The 17,164-nt window shown below is 40.7% G+C and overlaps 1 protein-coding gene across 1 annotated transcript; it reads left to right on the top strand.

The window, feature by feature from the left end:
- Positions 1–556: 556 nt before the first annotated feature.
- Positions 557–15,583, top strand: HHLA1 (HERV-H LTR-associating 1). Its single transcript, XM_010084921.1, has 13 exons — positions 557–599; positions 1,951–2,010; positions 3,098–3,178; positions 3,645–3,728; positions 3,822–3,905; positions 5,260–5,343; positions 5,895–5,951; positions 6,060–6,146; positions 8,861–8,932; positions 9,518–9,589; positions 14,754–14,910; positions 15,235–15,317; positions 15,540–15,583. Exons 1-13 carry the CDS (start codon positions 557–559, stop codon positions 15,581–15,583), a joined length of 1,008 nt encoding a protein of 335 aa, XP_010083223.1.
- The last annotated feature ends 1,581 nt before the right edge of the window (positions 15,584–17,164 follow it).

Below are 17,164 nucleotides of genomic sequence, written 5' to 3'. Positions count from 1 at the left end.
AGACAAGGCAGCACAGGACACAACTTGGTGACAATAATTAACTATAGAAATACAAGACTAGAGATGACTGTGAAAGCAACATTTCTGCAGAAAAGGAGCTGAATAGATATCTGGTCTGAAATCAAACATAAGTAAATTTTAGCTTGTTTCAACAGAAAGAGTTTGGGCGTCTGATGTGCCACTGTCCTTTGGGCACAGGTCATCCTGCCAGACAAGAGGATTGTGTAGACAACCTTACCAAGTCCCACCAAAGCAACAGTTATGTAGGACTCAAAAATCAAGACTTACATGCTAAACTCATGACACCCACACATACACAGAAAATACTGATTGTGTGATTTCTGATTCTTTGCCATTCCACCAATCTTTTCTCTGCATCTCAGACAGATAATATTTCTCTCATGGTCACATCATTCTGGGACAAGTGTTGGACAAAATTGCACAATACCACAAACTTTACCACCACCAAAATAGTATTTCTGTCTCCTAGAGCAGCCCAAACTGCTGGAAGTCAGAGTCCACCATGCAGTGGTTCTGCTGGCACGTGCCAGCGAAGATGAGTCTGGGATTTCTGTGTCTCTTTTTAATTTGCAACACAGGTAAGGACAATGGTTTGGTGCTCCCCAGGGAACAACCCAAGTGTCTCTTTCGCAATTGCTCCTGTAGGCCCATTCCCACATCTGTATCAGGCTTCTTTCTCTCACCCCATGTAGGCAAGGCTCCAGGGCTGGTGCCAGGCAACAGGGCAGACTAGATGATGGCAAAGGGCTACTCTTGGCTCCCATGCCATGAATCTGGAGTCAAAAGGGTTTATATGGAGAGATAAGGGTTAAAAGAGCTCTTACCACCTAGATTGTCAGTCCAAATTTAACTCATACTTAGTGAGAGTTGTTAATACAGCTGACTAGCCCCATATGAGGAGCCACGATTTATAGACCTTGTGCCATGGATTATCCATAGGATATTTCTCCTTACGTAGAAAGAGAGAAGGAGAAAGGAAAACGTATCCGGTTTTGTCTTCTGTACAAAGCATAGATTTTTGTATGAATAGGGACAAGCAGTTTCACCAGTTTAGGTACAAACAGCCAGATCATGCAGTCACATCTTCCTCTTTCCAGTCCTACAGATTTCCTCTTGATGAAGAGGAATCTGAACCCAGATTTTCTACTCCCTGGTGAGAGCTCTGCCCATTGGGTTATGACACAGAGCAGGGCAACACCATCACTGAGGTGAGCCCTCATCAGCACCAGCTCCCAGGAGAGGACTTCTCTCTGGGGAGCTTGGATGGACTGAGAAGCTGAAGCTTCAGAGATGCATGGGAGTTTAACATTTGCTGGCATTGGCTCATTTGGGGAGCCTTCTGAATAACTCTTTGGAGTCACTCAGCTCCCCGCTGATGGGATAGGGAACCTAAGCACCCATCTCCTGCACTCCAACTTGTTCTGTGATGTCTAAGTGGCTGCTCTGCACCTTGCCCTTGCTGGTCACTGAGGGAATCCCAGAAACAAGTCCAATCTCCTGAGACCAGCTCCAGTTCATTCCTCCTGCAACACAGCTCCTGAGAACAGCACTCAACTGAACGACTGCTCTGAATAACAAGCACGCACACAGCCTGTGAAGGTTTGTTTGTATTTGGCCTTATTACACCATGTACCTTGCAGACAGTGTTGCGTGCAAGCCTAGTGCAGACCTCTGCAACGGATTGCTACTATTTTTTTTTTTTCTCTTGAAAAAAATTAGTTAAGGGGGCAAGTACTTAAATTTAATCTGTTAAGCATCTCAACTGCTGTTGTGGATACTGAGTGGCCTGCTTGGCAGTGCTGATGTCCATCAGTTTCTGAGCTATTACAATGAGAGCAGCACAGTAACCCAGGCAGAGAGCTCAGCAAAGAGCTGCTTGGTGTCTCAACAGGGAAAACTGTTTCTCAGTCTCTTTCTTCACCATTACAGCTTCATGCATAAGAACAGAAAATAAGAAAGAGAAGCAAGTGGCAGTGCTGGCTACCGCAGGTAACAAGCAGCAAGTTGGAAGACGCTATGGGGGGGTGTTAACGGGAGTGGGAGGTGTTATGCTGGACACAGAGGTGGTGGGCACACGGGCCCTTCTGTGAGCCCCAGCCCACCACCGCTGCAAGGGCTTGCACAGGTCCCTGGCAAGTTTAACTTCCCTTCTTCCAGGAATCTAAAATGCTGTTTACTCTTTCTTTTCTCTCCTTTCCAGCTCTCCATTCCCTTTTGTTTTCCCTTTCCTCTCTTCCACACTATGGACGAGCCCTGCTTCCAGCCTTGGGGCACACCTTGGTTCCGAATTGGTTAAAAATAATACTGATGTCATTGGAAAATTGTATTTCTCCCCAAATTCGATTTTGTTCTCATCTCGGCTTTCTGTGCTTTTTTTTTTTCTGTCCTGCTCTGTTTTTTCTCTCTCAGTCATGCACATGCAGACCTTCCTCTTCGCACACACACAGAGATGCCATCCTGCTCTGCATCTTCACCACTTTGTCAGAGGGAAGCAAAATAACATCTTTGGAAATTTTGACTTGGGAAAAAACAAACAAGCAACATCAACAGGAAGAAAACATGTTAAAATAAAAAGTGTGATTCAGCTACAGTCAACTTATTCTGTCATAGCTGTATAGCCATTAAGGTAGCCGAAGAAAAAAAAATCTGCATTTTCATCACAGTTCTGTGTAGCTCTGAGGAAGGGGGAACATTTCCCGGGTACTTCCTCCTCCTTTTATAATGTGCAAAAAGAGCTCTGCTGCCATTTTGGCAGCAAATGCACATTGCCCAGCACATGGGGGCACCAAAATGTCAGGACTGGTTTCAGGTCCCTGGCAGCCTGCTCAGGAACGTGCTCACGGGGATAGGTGACATACAGCCCAATCTAAATTTTGCCCTACTTTATCTCATATGATTCTATAATTTTCCAGACTCCTCTCTGCACTCCTGGCATCTTTGTTTTCTCACCAACACATAATCTGCTCTTTTTTTTTTTTCCCATTCTGGAAGGCTTTTGCCCATATAAGCAGGGGATTAACGGCCATTTACTTGTGCCCCCATGCCACCAGCTGCTCAGAGACCCCTTCTTTTTCAGAGCTGCCTGCGAAGTCGGTGGACCTGGCTGCTATTAACCTGACAGAGCTGGTGAATGGTATGCTGAGCACGGCGCTCAGAGGTAATGGGATGAGGCTGGGCAGGTCACGCAGGCTGTCAGCCCGGCGGTGAATGAGATAAAGGGCTAACGGTGTTAGCAGGAGCAACCATAAATGCTGGTGGTTGCCTCCAGAATTGATTCTGGGAGCACGTTACCCTCATGCATTTATAATGCAGATAGCTCTCTGCCCCAAAGAATTTAGAAATTAATGTGTGTTTATATATAGACACAACATAATTACTTATGGGATGCCTTTAGAAAGCACTTTATAATCCAGTGTAGGTTTGAATTTAAAAAAAAAAATAAAATAAAAAGAAGTAATACAAATGATCCTTCCCCCCAGTGGAAATGAGAAAGAATTGATTCTCAGGCAGCTGCATAGTATCAGCACCTCAGGAGTCTTTTAGAAATTAAATGAGCAGAATCAAAACATGCTGTTCTCATAATTCATTCCGATCGTTAATAGCATAGGCATGTGTTTCTGCAGGTACCAAAAAACTCTTCTCTTTGCTGAGTGTCACGTCTTACAGCTCGTTTGCCTTCCACAAAGTGTCAGTCACCATCTATAACAGTGAGTGCCTCAGCGCTTTGTTCCGTGCAGGAGTGTTTTCTTTTACACAGCCTGTGCATTCAGATACTGATTTTTCTCTGTCTCTCCCTACAGTTTCTAATGTGAAAAACGTTGACCCTGGCAAGTTCCCTATGCATTACTGCTACTGTTTGAACAACATGACAAATGACTTGACAGGTGGGTACACAAGAGATGTTGGCAATTACATGTGCTGAAGCTGAATTGTTTCCTTTGGAGTGGAAAGCTGTAGCCTGAATTCTGCAGACTTCATCCTTACGAGCAGCATCGCCATACTGAGGTCAACAGCCATTACTCCCAACGAGTGGCTGCCCTGAACCTTGGGGGAAACTCGATGAACTCAGTGTCACTTGGCTGCACCCAACCAGCCAGTCTGGGATGGAGCCATCAGTCAAGTGCCCAGTATCCAGCGGAAAGACCTCCTTTTCCTCCTGGAAGTACAAACTACAGCACAGGAGAGACAGCCCAGCAATGTGTGATACGTTACCTGAGTCACTCACTCTCTCTCTCCTGAGATAACCCACAGGAGACGAACAAGGGCTTCTCTGCACCAACAGACTCCAGTGAGCCCAACAGGAGTGAAAAGCAAGGATTAATGTGTTCATAGAGCTGTTTAATAGCATGTAAAGTGCTGTTAGGCAAATCCTTCACCTATAATCCTCATTCACACCCCTGATCTCACAGTATTTAACATTCCAGGATGGGTCTGAGTGCTCTTATTCTATGTCTGGTTAATGTAAGATATTGAGAGTAGCTCAGCAGCTAGGGACCAGAACCCACACCTTCTCAGCTGTATGAGATGAGCACACACATGAGCCACAACAGCTTTTGTGGCTTTTTCTGGACCCACACATCTCACAAGCCTTATTGCATGATGACCAGTCTGCCTTGGAGGATAACGGAGAAACTTTAATCATTCTGCACCAAATCCAGAATATCCTGGTGATTAGAGCATCCTCCCAAGTAGTAAAAATTGAAGGCCAGCACAGTGCTCATGTCTGTCAGTCCCTAAGTGAGAACATTGACCTCTTACTGCTAGAACTTGTTATGAAAAAGTCGTACCACCACCACCACTATCCATTTTTCAATCTGACAACATCATCGGTATGCCTGAAGTAGACCCCAGAGGAGACCATCAGAGGCTTCCTGGGAGCTCCTATATGACAGATAGGCAAAGCCTGCAGGCTTTGGTTCTCCTTCTGCATTGAAACAGACTAAGTAGAGTGTTACTTCAGATTGTTCTCTTGAACGATAAATTCCATTTAAGCTTACTTTTAGTCACATTGGTGCTATTTTGGATATCATCTTTGGAATATACTTCTGCAGAGTATTCCAGTGGCTTCCTAAATCCGCTCCCATTCAGCAGAAACATTTTGAACTTAAAAATATTTTAAACATTGTCACATAAAAGCATATATCCAAAATATGATCACATATAAAGTGATTTTTTTACATAGCATAAATGATAAAATATGTGTTTTCAATCATAAACTTTCTCTATTTTGTTGTCTAGATTTTACAGCATTACTTGTTGATATTATTGGAAACTCCACCAGTTATCTCACAGAAATTTTCAAATCTACTTCTATTCTCTCAGGTTTGCATTTCCTTTTAACATTTATCATTGTCTTATTTGTCTGATTTTCTCCTGGCATGGAAACAAGCATAGAAATGTGTATAAAAGCCTATTGCTTTTACTCTGCAGCATTTTTCTTTCAAAGCATGGACTGCAATTGTAAACAAAATCTCCTTAGAGGAACAAGATATGTATATACTGTGTATATATAACACAGATACAAACATGTTTCTATGAGCAGCTATGTTTTGTTTGAAAGTTTAATTGTATTTGGGGGAATTATGATTTCCAAAGAATAATTATGGGCTATTTTATCTAAAGAATTTCTTTTCCATGTAAAAAATGCTTGTAATTTAGTATTCTAATTAGATAGAAACATTTCCCCTGGAAATATTAGGATTTGGATTTGGCACTGCTTCAAGGTTTTTGTCAAAAATCAGATCAGAAGGAAAATATTTGGCCAGTTGTAGTAGCCACATACCATTTGGTGTTTGTGTTTTCAACTGTTTAAGACAATATTGTATAATGAAAACCAGTAACAATAATTTGGTTTACATTTTTTTACCTTTCAGTGCGTCAGAGCAATGATTCAGATTGTATCTACATCTGTGTGATGACAGGACAGACAGGTAAGTGTTAAAACCATTCTTCCCCCAAATATTGCCCTGTTTAGTGTCAGTGATGACTTATACTGGAAACAAGCCTTTCTTGATATTTGTGAGCATTTCTATTTGCAGGAAGAAATCTGTCTGACTTTTGGGAAACACTGGAGAAGTCTCCTGTTATTAATTATACATTTTCCAGTAACACATCTTCTGACTTTGGTAAGTACATTCTGACGAACAAAAGGAAACAGCAATAACAATGAAAACCATGTCCAGGTAGCACTTGCAATGAATACTCCATCTTCACAATGTAAAACTATTTTTTAAATATTATTTTACACTTTTATTATTACTTATATATATTTATCCATTATTGTATATTTTATTATCATTAAAATAGAAAGATATATTATTATAAGTGTAATACAATATATTATAAATATAAGTAAAATTTACAAACTTTTAAATTATGAGCTATGAGGTCTTATAGTGGAGGAATGACCAAAACGTCCTGGGAAGAAGGCTTTTACAGAATTCAGCATTGGACTGGGGAGACTCCCTGATGCTCTTAATCTCAATGGGTACCTCCCTTAAATCTCAGCACAAATTATCTCCTACCTTTACATGAGTCATCTTCAGAAAGAATTTGAATATATTCAGCCAGTGTGCTGTGTGGCTCCTCCACCCGAAACTGCTTTGCCAGGTTGAGCTGCACTTCAGATACTCACCTCTCATTGCTGCCCATGACTATTTTTCTTTTTCAATACTTGATTATAACAGGCAGTCAGTGAAATCAGTGTCAAGTTCACCTGTGCTGAAAGCTGTAGGATGTTGCAGTCCTTTAAAAAAAATAATAGTCAAAGACACTTTGTGAAAAATGACTCTTATTTAAAAGGACAACAGCTGTTTCTTTTATACCAGAGCTTGATTTATTTTCTTTTGATTACATAATATGTGGTGGATGGTGAGTGTACTAACCCTACCTTCTCACACCTCAAAGATCTGGATTCAATTTTTTCAAGTGTCGTGAAATTACAGGAAGAACCAAACAAGATGGTGGATCCATCAGCAGAACGTGTGTGGACATTTAAAAGTGAGCAAAAATTGTCAGACCTAAATTTATATTCTCCTTGATTAACATCTTGACAAGTGATCATGCATGTTTGCTGCGCAGCACTGTGATGTTGAACTATAATTGCAGAGTACAATAAAAGCTTGTCCTAAACAGTAGATCAGGTCAATAATGCACTAAATAGCTGGAGGATAGAAAATTGTTGTAAAAAGCCATTTTTTTTCCATTTTGTTAGAAAAATAAATTTTCTAATGAGCTAGAGAAGTAAAAAAAAAAAAAAGAATATTTGTTTCTAAACCAAGAAAAACATTGTTCAAACTGTTTCCTCTCCATTCTTATTGCAAATTTTCTAATTTTTTTCCTCTGTCTTTATATGATGTTCAATTTTGAGTACCTGAACATTTCATAAACTTCAGTGTATTTAGCTTTGCCGCAAGGCTACAAGATAGAAAAGTGCTGGTCTGCCTCATTTTGAAAGCAGAAAAGCAGATCTTCACACTTGCTTCCACACAGTAAGAGCAAAGAAAATTTCAGAATTTTACTTCATACCTACAACAATATTTCTACATTTTCCCTAGTCAATCTGCTTATAAGCTCTTTTATTGTGCTCAACCGCATACCAATCATTGTTTTCTCTTCCAGCCCTGACTGTCACTCCTGCCACAAAATGTCATCAGTTCTTAAATTCCAGTATCTACCCTCCAGTACCTGCCTGCTCCCCTTCACATAGACAAGAGCTTTCATCTCTTTCTTCTGTAGTGAAGCCGTTTAAGAAATAAAAAATAATTTATGTGAAGAAAAAAAAAAAAGCAAATCACTCTGCAGGAACATTGCAGTTTATTTTTTTGTTTATGACAACTTGCACATTAAAATGTTCCCAGTTAAAATTTCAAACAATATTGTCACTCCCCATGTTTCCATATTTAAAATGGAATGGAGAGGTGACTGCTCACCTGCCAGGGGAAGCACTCAAGGACTAGATGGGATTTTCTGGGTGTATTTTAGGCATTATTGTCCCCCAGAGTGTTACGTTTGCTGCTGCTGTGGGGCACCAGTATCCCTAGTGTATTGCTGGTGCCCTCCCTCTTTGTCTCTGTCTCTCCTGCTTCTCCAGCTACCAGGATCCCTCTTGCCCAGAAAGGGCAGGAAATCCCCCCCACGAGGTTCCCACCATGGCCAAAGACATCTGGAGGGAAAGGATCAAGGTTTCCATCACTGCCCATTGATGATCCCAGACCCCAAGGCATGCCCGGACCCCCTGCAGCTGCTGGGGGGAGCTGGGCCCCATCGCCAGCCCTGCAGCCCAGCCCCGGTGAGTACAGCAACGAGGACTGAAGCCTGCTTTAACCTGCTCGTGGGGGGGTTTGGCCAAAAGCTGAAACCACATCTCTGAGGTTGAGGTTGGGAGGCCCTTCAGGGATACCCACTCTGGGTCACAAGTGAGTCAATTTCTTTATTGTAGAAGTGCTCAAATCAGTGATATTGTCCATCTGTTGTTTCTTACCCTTTAAGGAAAAACCAAGCCTTGGTCTTCATGCACACCTCTGCCACCCAGGTCTTCCCTCACGTTTTACTCCAAATTTGGTGAGCGGGCCTGTGGAAAAGCAATACAGAGCTGCTTCCTTGGTCTCAACTAAACATACCTTTGAATCCTTCCTTTCCCCAGCCCATAGGCTTTTCAAGATCTAGCAGAGTACAGCTTTCATCCTTCCTTTTTCATCTTGACATTTTTATATGCCACTGGAAGCACTGGGTGAGGGGCTCTGGTTGTTGAGCTGTCTCGTATATAGCAGTTCTCAGTAGACAGGTAAATAACAAATATCCTGAATGACGTGAAGCATGTGTCTTTCTGTTCCCGTAGCTGATGTGTATGCATTTTGGATGCAGACAGTGTCTCCTCAAGAAACCAGCAAACTGACGCAAACAGAGCCAGGTGAGATTGATCCGGGATAAGAACAAAGTGCCAGCTGGCACATTTATGGAACAGAAAATAATATGTATTCCAGTACTTCCAGTACTTAAAGGGGGCCTACAGGAGAGATCAGGAGGGACTCTTCATCACAGAGTGTAGCGACAGGACAAGGGGTAACAGTTATAAGCTGAAAGAGGATAGATATAGATTACGTATTAGGAGGAAGTTTTTTCCTCTGAAAGTGGTGAGACACTGGCCCAGGTTGCCCAGGGAAGCTGTGGATGCCCCATCCCTGGAGGGGTTCAAGGCCAGGCTGGATGAGGCTTTGAGCAACCTGGGCTAGTGGAGGGTGTCCCTGCCCATGGCAGGGGGGTTGGAACTTGATGATCTTTAAGGTCCCTTCCAACCCAAACCATTCTGTGATTCTATGATTTTATAGAGGAATAGATGACTGTGAATGTATTTATGCATCAATGTCTATATAATTGCTTATTAGTGATATGTGACTTCAGCTTTTTTTCTTTGTTACTCTTCAGTCAACCTTCTTTTATTTTTTTTTTTCCTGTTAAAATGCCAAGGTAACCTATGTACTTTTCCCTCCATTAGATTTGCCTTCCTCAGTACTGTCTACGCCACCCTACAGGCCTGGTGTGACACTGAAACTTTACCCAGCCACCAGTAAGTAGCTGCACCTCATGTAGCAAACCCAGTATTATTTTGAAAGTATATTGATATGCTAATTTTCCCACACAGAAACAAAATACATGTTTAATTTATGTGACACCTTATCTACTTAAAACACCCAAAAGGTATAAGGGACAGCTACCATATTTGTTTGTGCATCATACACAATCACACATTCAAAATATAAATTATAGTGTGGTGATAAAATTAACATATGGATTCCTTGTGTCAATTTTAGGATGGATTGGTTACTGGAGAATCTTAGAATTGTAGAATAATATATTGGACTAAATTGCAGGGGTCTTCAGTATCATTTGGACTTGATACTATAGATAAAACCAGAGGACTCCAAAGAACTAAAATGCCTCTTACCTTTTTCGAATGTCTGGACATCTAGGAAATAGAACAAAAATATAGATAATATGACCAAAAAAAGGGGATTTTTTGAGGGGGGTGAACATATTTGAGTCAGAGAAAAAAGTTATTTCAAAAATCTCTAATTTTTCTGTCACTGGGAATAATCACACAGTAAGTGAGCAGTAGTATCTTACAGCTTTCATGTCATTTGCTTTTTCCCTTGGCTTTGCTGTAGCCTATTGCAGCAATTCAACACCAGGATCCTGTGCTGTTACTTTTTGCAGCTTTTGCTGATTCTGATCAGGTTTTTCATAGTTCTCAGTCTTGTTCTGGCTCTCTTGAGTTTATCAGCAAATCTTGGGTTTCTTGTCTTCTTTTTTTTTTTTTCTTTTTTTTTTCTTTTTTTTTTCTTTTTTTTTTGATCGTACTATTATAAGAGAAAGAATTTGAGAACATACGACTCAGTGGGGCATCCATTTTCAGAAGTAAATAATGTTATCAGAGTTAAAAATACTGATAATGAAAAATGAAGTCTGACAGCAGCATCAAGTGATCATACAAAGAGAAGTCCTGCAGAAAGGCAGTGTTGGGGAAGAGGGGGAGGAAGCTATTGTCTTGGAGGTCTGAGAACACTGAAGTAAAAAAAACCCTATCTACTGGGACATGTTTCCAAGGAGAAGACTCTCTGGTGCCCAGTCAAGGAGCAGTTTTTGATGTAAGAGGCTTTTTGTACCATGGAGATAGAAAGCCAAATATCCTTTTTTGATCTTTCCCTCATTTTACTACTGTTTAAAGAGCTCAAAATACCAGAGTCCTCAAGTTACCCCCAAGACATACACTGGTTGCATGAAGAAAATGAGACAATGTCATATCACATGAATGCAGTTTGACTTCTTGATGCTCTTGATGCTGTGAAGAGAAGAATTTAAGATGAACTAGGTCTTCTTGTTTGGGAGCAGAAGAATATGCTGTGGTAATTCTCATCTGTCAAAAATTCTGCACAAAACCAAAGTTCTATGCATGTCTTTTTTGCTTTGGGTGAGTTTGACTAGAGGATTCAATAACAGCCAGCCAGCTGGAAGTTGCTGGAGTGTGCGACTGGACTTGTGGTGTGCTCAGTCCAGAGTTTGTTCATCTGCCAGTTGCTGTCTGGTGGGCAACTGGCAAACTGGAGAACTCCTGGACTGAGGAGGGGTAACTGGAGTTCCTGGAGAACTTAGGACTGGGAACTAGCCTGTTTTGAAAAGGCTGCGAAACATGGATTTCAATGAGATCAGAGACCGGAGAGTCACTAAATGCCTCTCCGTTAGAATCCATGATGACAGAGGCTGTCTACCTGCATACATCAATCATGCATTTGAGGAATTAAATAGTGGAATGGCAAAGCAATGAAGGGCACCCACAATGCTTTGAAGACTGAGCTGTTTTTCCAGGCAGTCGTTTCTTAAATCACGAAAGTGGATGCCGACTGTTAAAATATGCAAGTGTGAATATTAGAGCATGCAGGGAGTGATTGCGTAAATCCGAATTGTTCACAGTAGCCATAACATTGGTTTTCGTTGGCAGCAAAATTTAATCTTAGTGTCAGAGAGATGTGACATTGAGTTAATAACAGAAAGGTCTGTTTCCTGTAGAAAGCATTGGTCGCCTATCTGCCTGTGGCAGTACCATGGTAATTTCAAATAGACAAGAGCAAAGCTCTGCGCAGAGCGCTGTGGTTCCTGCATTTTCTGGACTGTTCTGATTGACTCGATTTCTTAGGAAAGAAAATTCCTAGAAAAGAAAGTTCTGAAATAAATTCCTACTTTTAATTATTTTTTAAAATTTCAGTCCAAATCTGTAGGAACTTATGAACTGAATATAAAAAAGTAATTTCACAGTAGAAACTGATTACAGAAACGATATAAAACATTACTATGAGGCACTGAAAATTTTAATTTCAACAATGTGATATAAATATACTATCCAATCCAAATAAAATTAAATGGAACATTAATTGAAAGAGAATTTCAGCATTAAATAAATACAGCATTATGTAAACACAGCATTAGTTTAAAGTTAAGTGATTGTCAAAAATGAAGCCCAAGGCAATTTGTTTAGCTTTCAGCTTTTGTATTTTACTTCTCTTTCCCACATAGATGAATTCAAATTTAAATTGTAGTTGTTCAATTTACATGTAGATAAAGCTGAATTTCTGCTGGCAAAGCAGACAGCTTGGGTAAAGCATTTAACACCTGTTAGGCAGGATAGTGGGCACTCACTTTGGTGGAGACTTTGAGATTCATTGGAGGGTGGCCTTTATCAAGATTTAATTACTCACAGCAACTCTAACATCCCTTTTCATGGACAACATATTAAAACCTCATTGTCACACGCTCTAATGTTTGGTTATTACCTTGAAGAGTGTTTATTAAAGCAAGAAATCATTCCTTTTTCTTTGCCATCAAGTGAAAAAAAATCCAGGTCTGCCAAACGCTATTAAGTGGACAAAGCCTAATGACATTTATGCAAAACTCCTAAGATTAAGATAAAGGGGGCTCCCTCTTGCCCATCCCTAAATGATTACATCTGATATTTGTGAAGCCCCTTTGTCACACAAGCAGTTTTCAGAGGGGCCCATGAGTTTAGGAGCTGCGTCTGCCCACTACTTCTCCATGACTTCTGATACCTTGGGCAGGCGCTGCCAGAAGAGAAATAGTTTCAGAGCTATTTCAGGTTGGCAGTGCCTTCATTTTCCTCCTGTCCATGAATGCCATTTTATATTAAACTTCTTGTCAGCTCTAGACGACTCAAGATTATTTCAACAGAACTTCATTAGTTCAAATTTAACCTCCGTAACCGCTCCTATCGCATAACATAAGCTGGCCCAAAGCTATAAAGCATGTGAGACATGTGAACCTGGAAATGCAATTACACTGTCTAAGGAGATTATACTCTGCAGGTAGGGCACTTTATCTACACATGGCCACAGCCTGGTGCGAGTTACAGAAATTGAAAAGTTGGTTGACAATCACACTGCAGCTGACGTCGCTCTGCAAGTTCGGGCTCTTCCATCCCAATGGGTGCATGTGAGGGGGACACCCACATCGTGCAGAATGTTCCCTCTCACAGCCTGGCCCCTGGTTATCTTTTCAGAGCCCCAGTGTGATGTTTGCAGGGATGTCCCTTGTTTTTCAGAGTACTGGTGTGGGGGAGACATCCCTTTGGAAGGATTACTGTATGCAGGGGACATTGCGATGTGTGTGTGTGGTCGCCAGGGCCAGAGGTGATGCCTCGCAGGACAGGCAGCTTCACTGCAGCAACCCAAAGTGTGCCCTCACACACAGCATCTCCTCTTCAGAGCACGGGTATCAGATATGCAAAGGAGAGGTGGTTACACACCTATTATAGACATGCCCCAATAGCCTTTTAGCATATTGTAAATATTGCTTTTTTTTTCCTAGCAAGTCCTTTGATTCTGACCCATCATAGCACAACTGTTAGCCAAGGTGCAAGACAATGTGTGACAGGTAATGCTTTGGAGAAGACAAGACTAAGTTTTTCTCTTCATATGATGAAGAAAAGCCCTGAAAAACTGAAAACAGCTTCAATTTTGCCTTACCTTTTCTCAATTTCCCCCATTTCTGCCTTGCCTTCTTTTCTCTTTACTATAACAGAAACGGAGTCTGAAGAGAGATTGTATTTGACACTGAAAAAACCTCACAGCAATTCAGGATGTTGTTACAAGCTGCCATCATCTATTCTGTAGTATTGCTCTTTTCTGCAGTCTGGCACAGCTGCAATTGCTGGTGGGATGAAATATTTGGTGTGCATATGTTTATCTCTTGCTGCTGACTGAAGAAGATTAAATTAAGAGAGTAAACTAGATATTTTCCTTTTAGTTGGCTCAAGAGAGGGGAAGAGGGTGTCCACTCCCAGGTACACCATTTCCTTGCATTTTTCTTAGGTTAAAATAATATGACGATTGTCACTTGAAGGAAAACACACTGGTTAACCAGCTGGGTCCTGGCAAATAATAAAATGGAGAAATTATTCCTACCTTCCTCTCAGTACAGGCAAAAATGGACCTTTTCTCCTCCACTTACTTGTCAGTTTTCATGAAACCTGTAGGAACGTATTTATCCGGAGGACCTTTACCCATCCCTAAAAATTGGGCTGAAATCAGCTGATTATTCAAGTCACTAGAAGCAAGAATGGGAAAACTGACAGAGAGACGGACAGAGAGAAAGCAACAACTGCTGCATAAATCATGATTATTTTGTTAATGAGGCTAAAAAAAAGTGATGGAGAGAGCAGTAAGAGTCATATTTAATCTAGGATTTAGATTTAGAGGGTGGGTGTGGGAAGCATGTGGAATTGGAACTGAGTTTTTCATTAAAGTAGCATATGCATATAGGAAATATCAAATATAATAAGAGTACAGTGCTGTTCTTTGCTTTGCTGTTTTGCACTGTGGATAATCCATGCTTCAGCGGCAACTCAACGTCCACCTAAACAGGTAACAATAAATAAATTACATCTTTAGCATTGTTCCTTGTGCTTGTGATAAATAAAAGCAATGTGGTTTTAAGTAACTAACCAGTAATGATAAATAATAATAAATTGAACAGATTATTTGTGCTTTCACTCAAGCAACTGCCAGGCTGTGTGCTGTTTTCAATTATCTGCCTCACTCAGATTTGATTCTAAGATACCTTCACGAGCTCATTAATCTGTGTGTTTCTCATAGCCCAGATAAGACATCGCAAGAATTTTAATGGGATAAGTATTTGAATTAGTTCAGAGTTGTATTTCTCCCCAGGGTGTCCACAGGCAATGCTCAAAGAGTCCCGTGTGACCTCGCCTCCCATCACCCTTATTGTGCAAAAGATCAATCCCTGTGTGATGGAGCTGTGTAGGTTTTTTCAGCTGTGCCTCTGTGTTGGTCAAAGAAGATATTCCAGAAAGGAAGCCATGAGGTAAAACCTGGCACTAGTTTCTCCTTCTCCCTGCTTAAAACACTCCATTGGGCTTTTTTTCAAATGACGATTTTCCAGGGCTTATTTCTGAGTGTGTGGCTACTGGCTGAGACCCAAATGGGTGCCCAGTGTACTGATCAATACCTGATCTGGCTTCCAGTATTCAAACTAAGTGAATAAATCTAAATTTTTCCAAATATCTAATGACATCATTGAGGTCAGAATCTAGGTTTTTCTTTCCGTAGTGAATATTAGCAGTATGATACACATACAGCTGTGCTTATGAAAGATAACAAGTCACTATTCCCCTAACTTTATCTTCAGGTACTGTGTTGAATACTATTCCTGGTTCTTGAAAAATGCAAGTTATGTCTGTGAAAGAGTCAAAAGAGTTGCTTACTCCCACAGTAAGTACATTTTCTCTTAAATCTCTGCATATCTTATTATGAAGGTATAATAAAAAGTTTTAGATATCCACAGTGTTTGCTGTCTTTCATCACATACCTATATTATCTGATAATGATTTTTTTAAGGGACTGAAAAAAAAAAACCAATTTAACCTTCATATATGTTTTTAGTATTTGCCTTGTAAAGCCTCATCTGACAGCAGTTTTCTTGTGTTCTTCCAGCATTAAAACAAAAATGCCTTAAAAACATCTGTACATCAGTCTAGAGCACTGAGGAATTTTACTGCAGATTGGAAGACTGGCGGCAGTTTTAGTTGTCTCTTTCATTTCTCAGTGTAAAAATCAGGATGCAACCTGTTATTTGCAAATATTTGTAACACAACAAGCTATGAACCAGATGTTAACCTAGAAACATGTCTTTTTTCAAGACATTGTAAAAATAATGTGTAAAACCAGATGTATTTTGTACAAGTGATGTAACTGCAATAAAAGCATTGAAAGGCTTTTAAAAATTGGATTTTGTAAAGCATATTTATATGATTCGCTAGTGAATGCACATAGATTATTCTACTTTTATTTACAATTAAAGTAATCAAAATGAAAAAATACAAAATAATTTAAAAGCAGCCTGAAATACTGAACAGAAGAGGACTTTCCTGGTGTTAAACACATACAGATTATCCATTACTTCAAAGCAAGAGTCTCCCACTACTTCAGCAACTCATCTAGTGCAGAACTCGACCAAGGAAACATTCATACCACTTGTACTCTCACTCTGTGCTATATTTGCATGAGCTCACCAAGGTTCCTGTCCTTCCTTATATACACCTCTGGTGACATAAAAGCCAGTTCCAAAAATCGAAAGAATAACAAAAACAAAAAAAAAATTGCACAATCCTATATTTTGCTACGCTGCAGCTATATGATGCCACTATCAACCCAAAGTACATCATCAAGACATTTATATTTCAAAAAAATAAGATTATTTGGACTGCAGCTGGTGCACATTGAAGTTTCACTGAAGATGTATGTGCTCAAAGTAATGTAAAGCCAAAGAGAACCGTGGCACCATAGGGAATGCTGCCCTCAGAGAGAGGTGGGTTGCAGCCACCCTCTTCCAAAATACATTTCACTGTGGTGCCCAATAGCATGACTGAAGCATTTCTGTGATACCACAGGATAGACTGGAGAGCAGTACCAATTACAGCTGATATGGAAAGTTAGGTCAGGAAGAAATAAGAATGTCAATACAGTGAATGTACAAATTAGGAATATTAGCATAGCCATGGTATGGCAGTGCTGTGGAGAGATGTCTCTCTACAGCACCTCCCCTCACCCAAGGCAGGATCAGTTCTGCTGTGAAGAGCTGGGTGAATTACACCTGTGTGCAACTGTTGCTTCTAAACTCACAAAAACTTCTTAAAGCCTGAAGACATGATTGAAAACTATAAATTGCAGAATCATAGAATCATAGAATGGTTTGGGTTGGAAGGGACCTTAAAAATCGAGTTCCAACCCCCCTGCCATGGGCAGGGACACCCTCCACTAGCCCATGTTGCTCAAAGCCTCATCCAGCCTGGCCTTGAACACCTCCAGGGATGGGGCATCCACAGCTTCTCTGGGCAACCTGTTCCAGTGCCTCACCAGCCTCATAGTAGAAAACTTCCTGCTAATATCTAATGTTCTTCATCTACCCTCTTTCAGCTTAAAGCTGTTACCCCTTGTCCTCTCACTAGACTCCCTATTAGAGTGCCTCCCCATCTCTCCTGTAGCCCCCTTCAGGTACTGGAAGGCTGCTAAAAGGTCTCTCCAGAGCCTTCTCTTCTCCAGGCTGAACAACCCCAACT

The sequence above is a fragment of the Pterocles gutturalis genome, unplaced genomic scaffold (genome assembly GCF_000699245.1).
Source record: "Pterocles gutturalis isolate BGI_N339 unplaced genomic scaffold, ASM69924v1 scaffold12150, whole genome shotgun sequence".
NCBI lineage: Eukaryota > Metazoa > Chordata > Aves > Pterocliformes > Pteroclidae > Pterocles > Pterocles gutturalis.
Note: the sequence above shows the minus strand (reverse complement) of the source record. Positions and strands in the feature narration are given on the sequence as shown.

Excerpts from the sequence above, each read along its gene's own strand:
- HHLA1 (XM_010084921.1), top strand. The coding sequence starts at position 557 with ATGAGTCTGGGATTTCTGTGTCTCTTTTTAATTTGCAACACAG. Across the intron at positions 3,179-3,644 it reads GCTGAGCACGGCGCTCAGAG|GTACCAAAAAACTCTTCTCT; the intron begins GTAATGGGATGA and ends GTGTTTCTGCAG. Across the intron at positions 14,911-15,234 it reads TCCAGAAAGGAAGCCATGAG|GTACTGTGTTGAATACTATT; the intron begins GTAAAACCTGGC and ends CTTTATCTTCAG.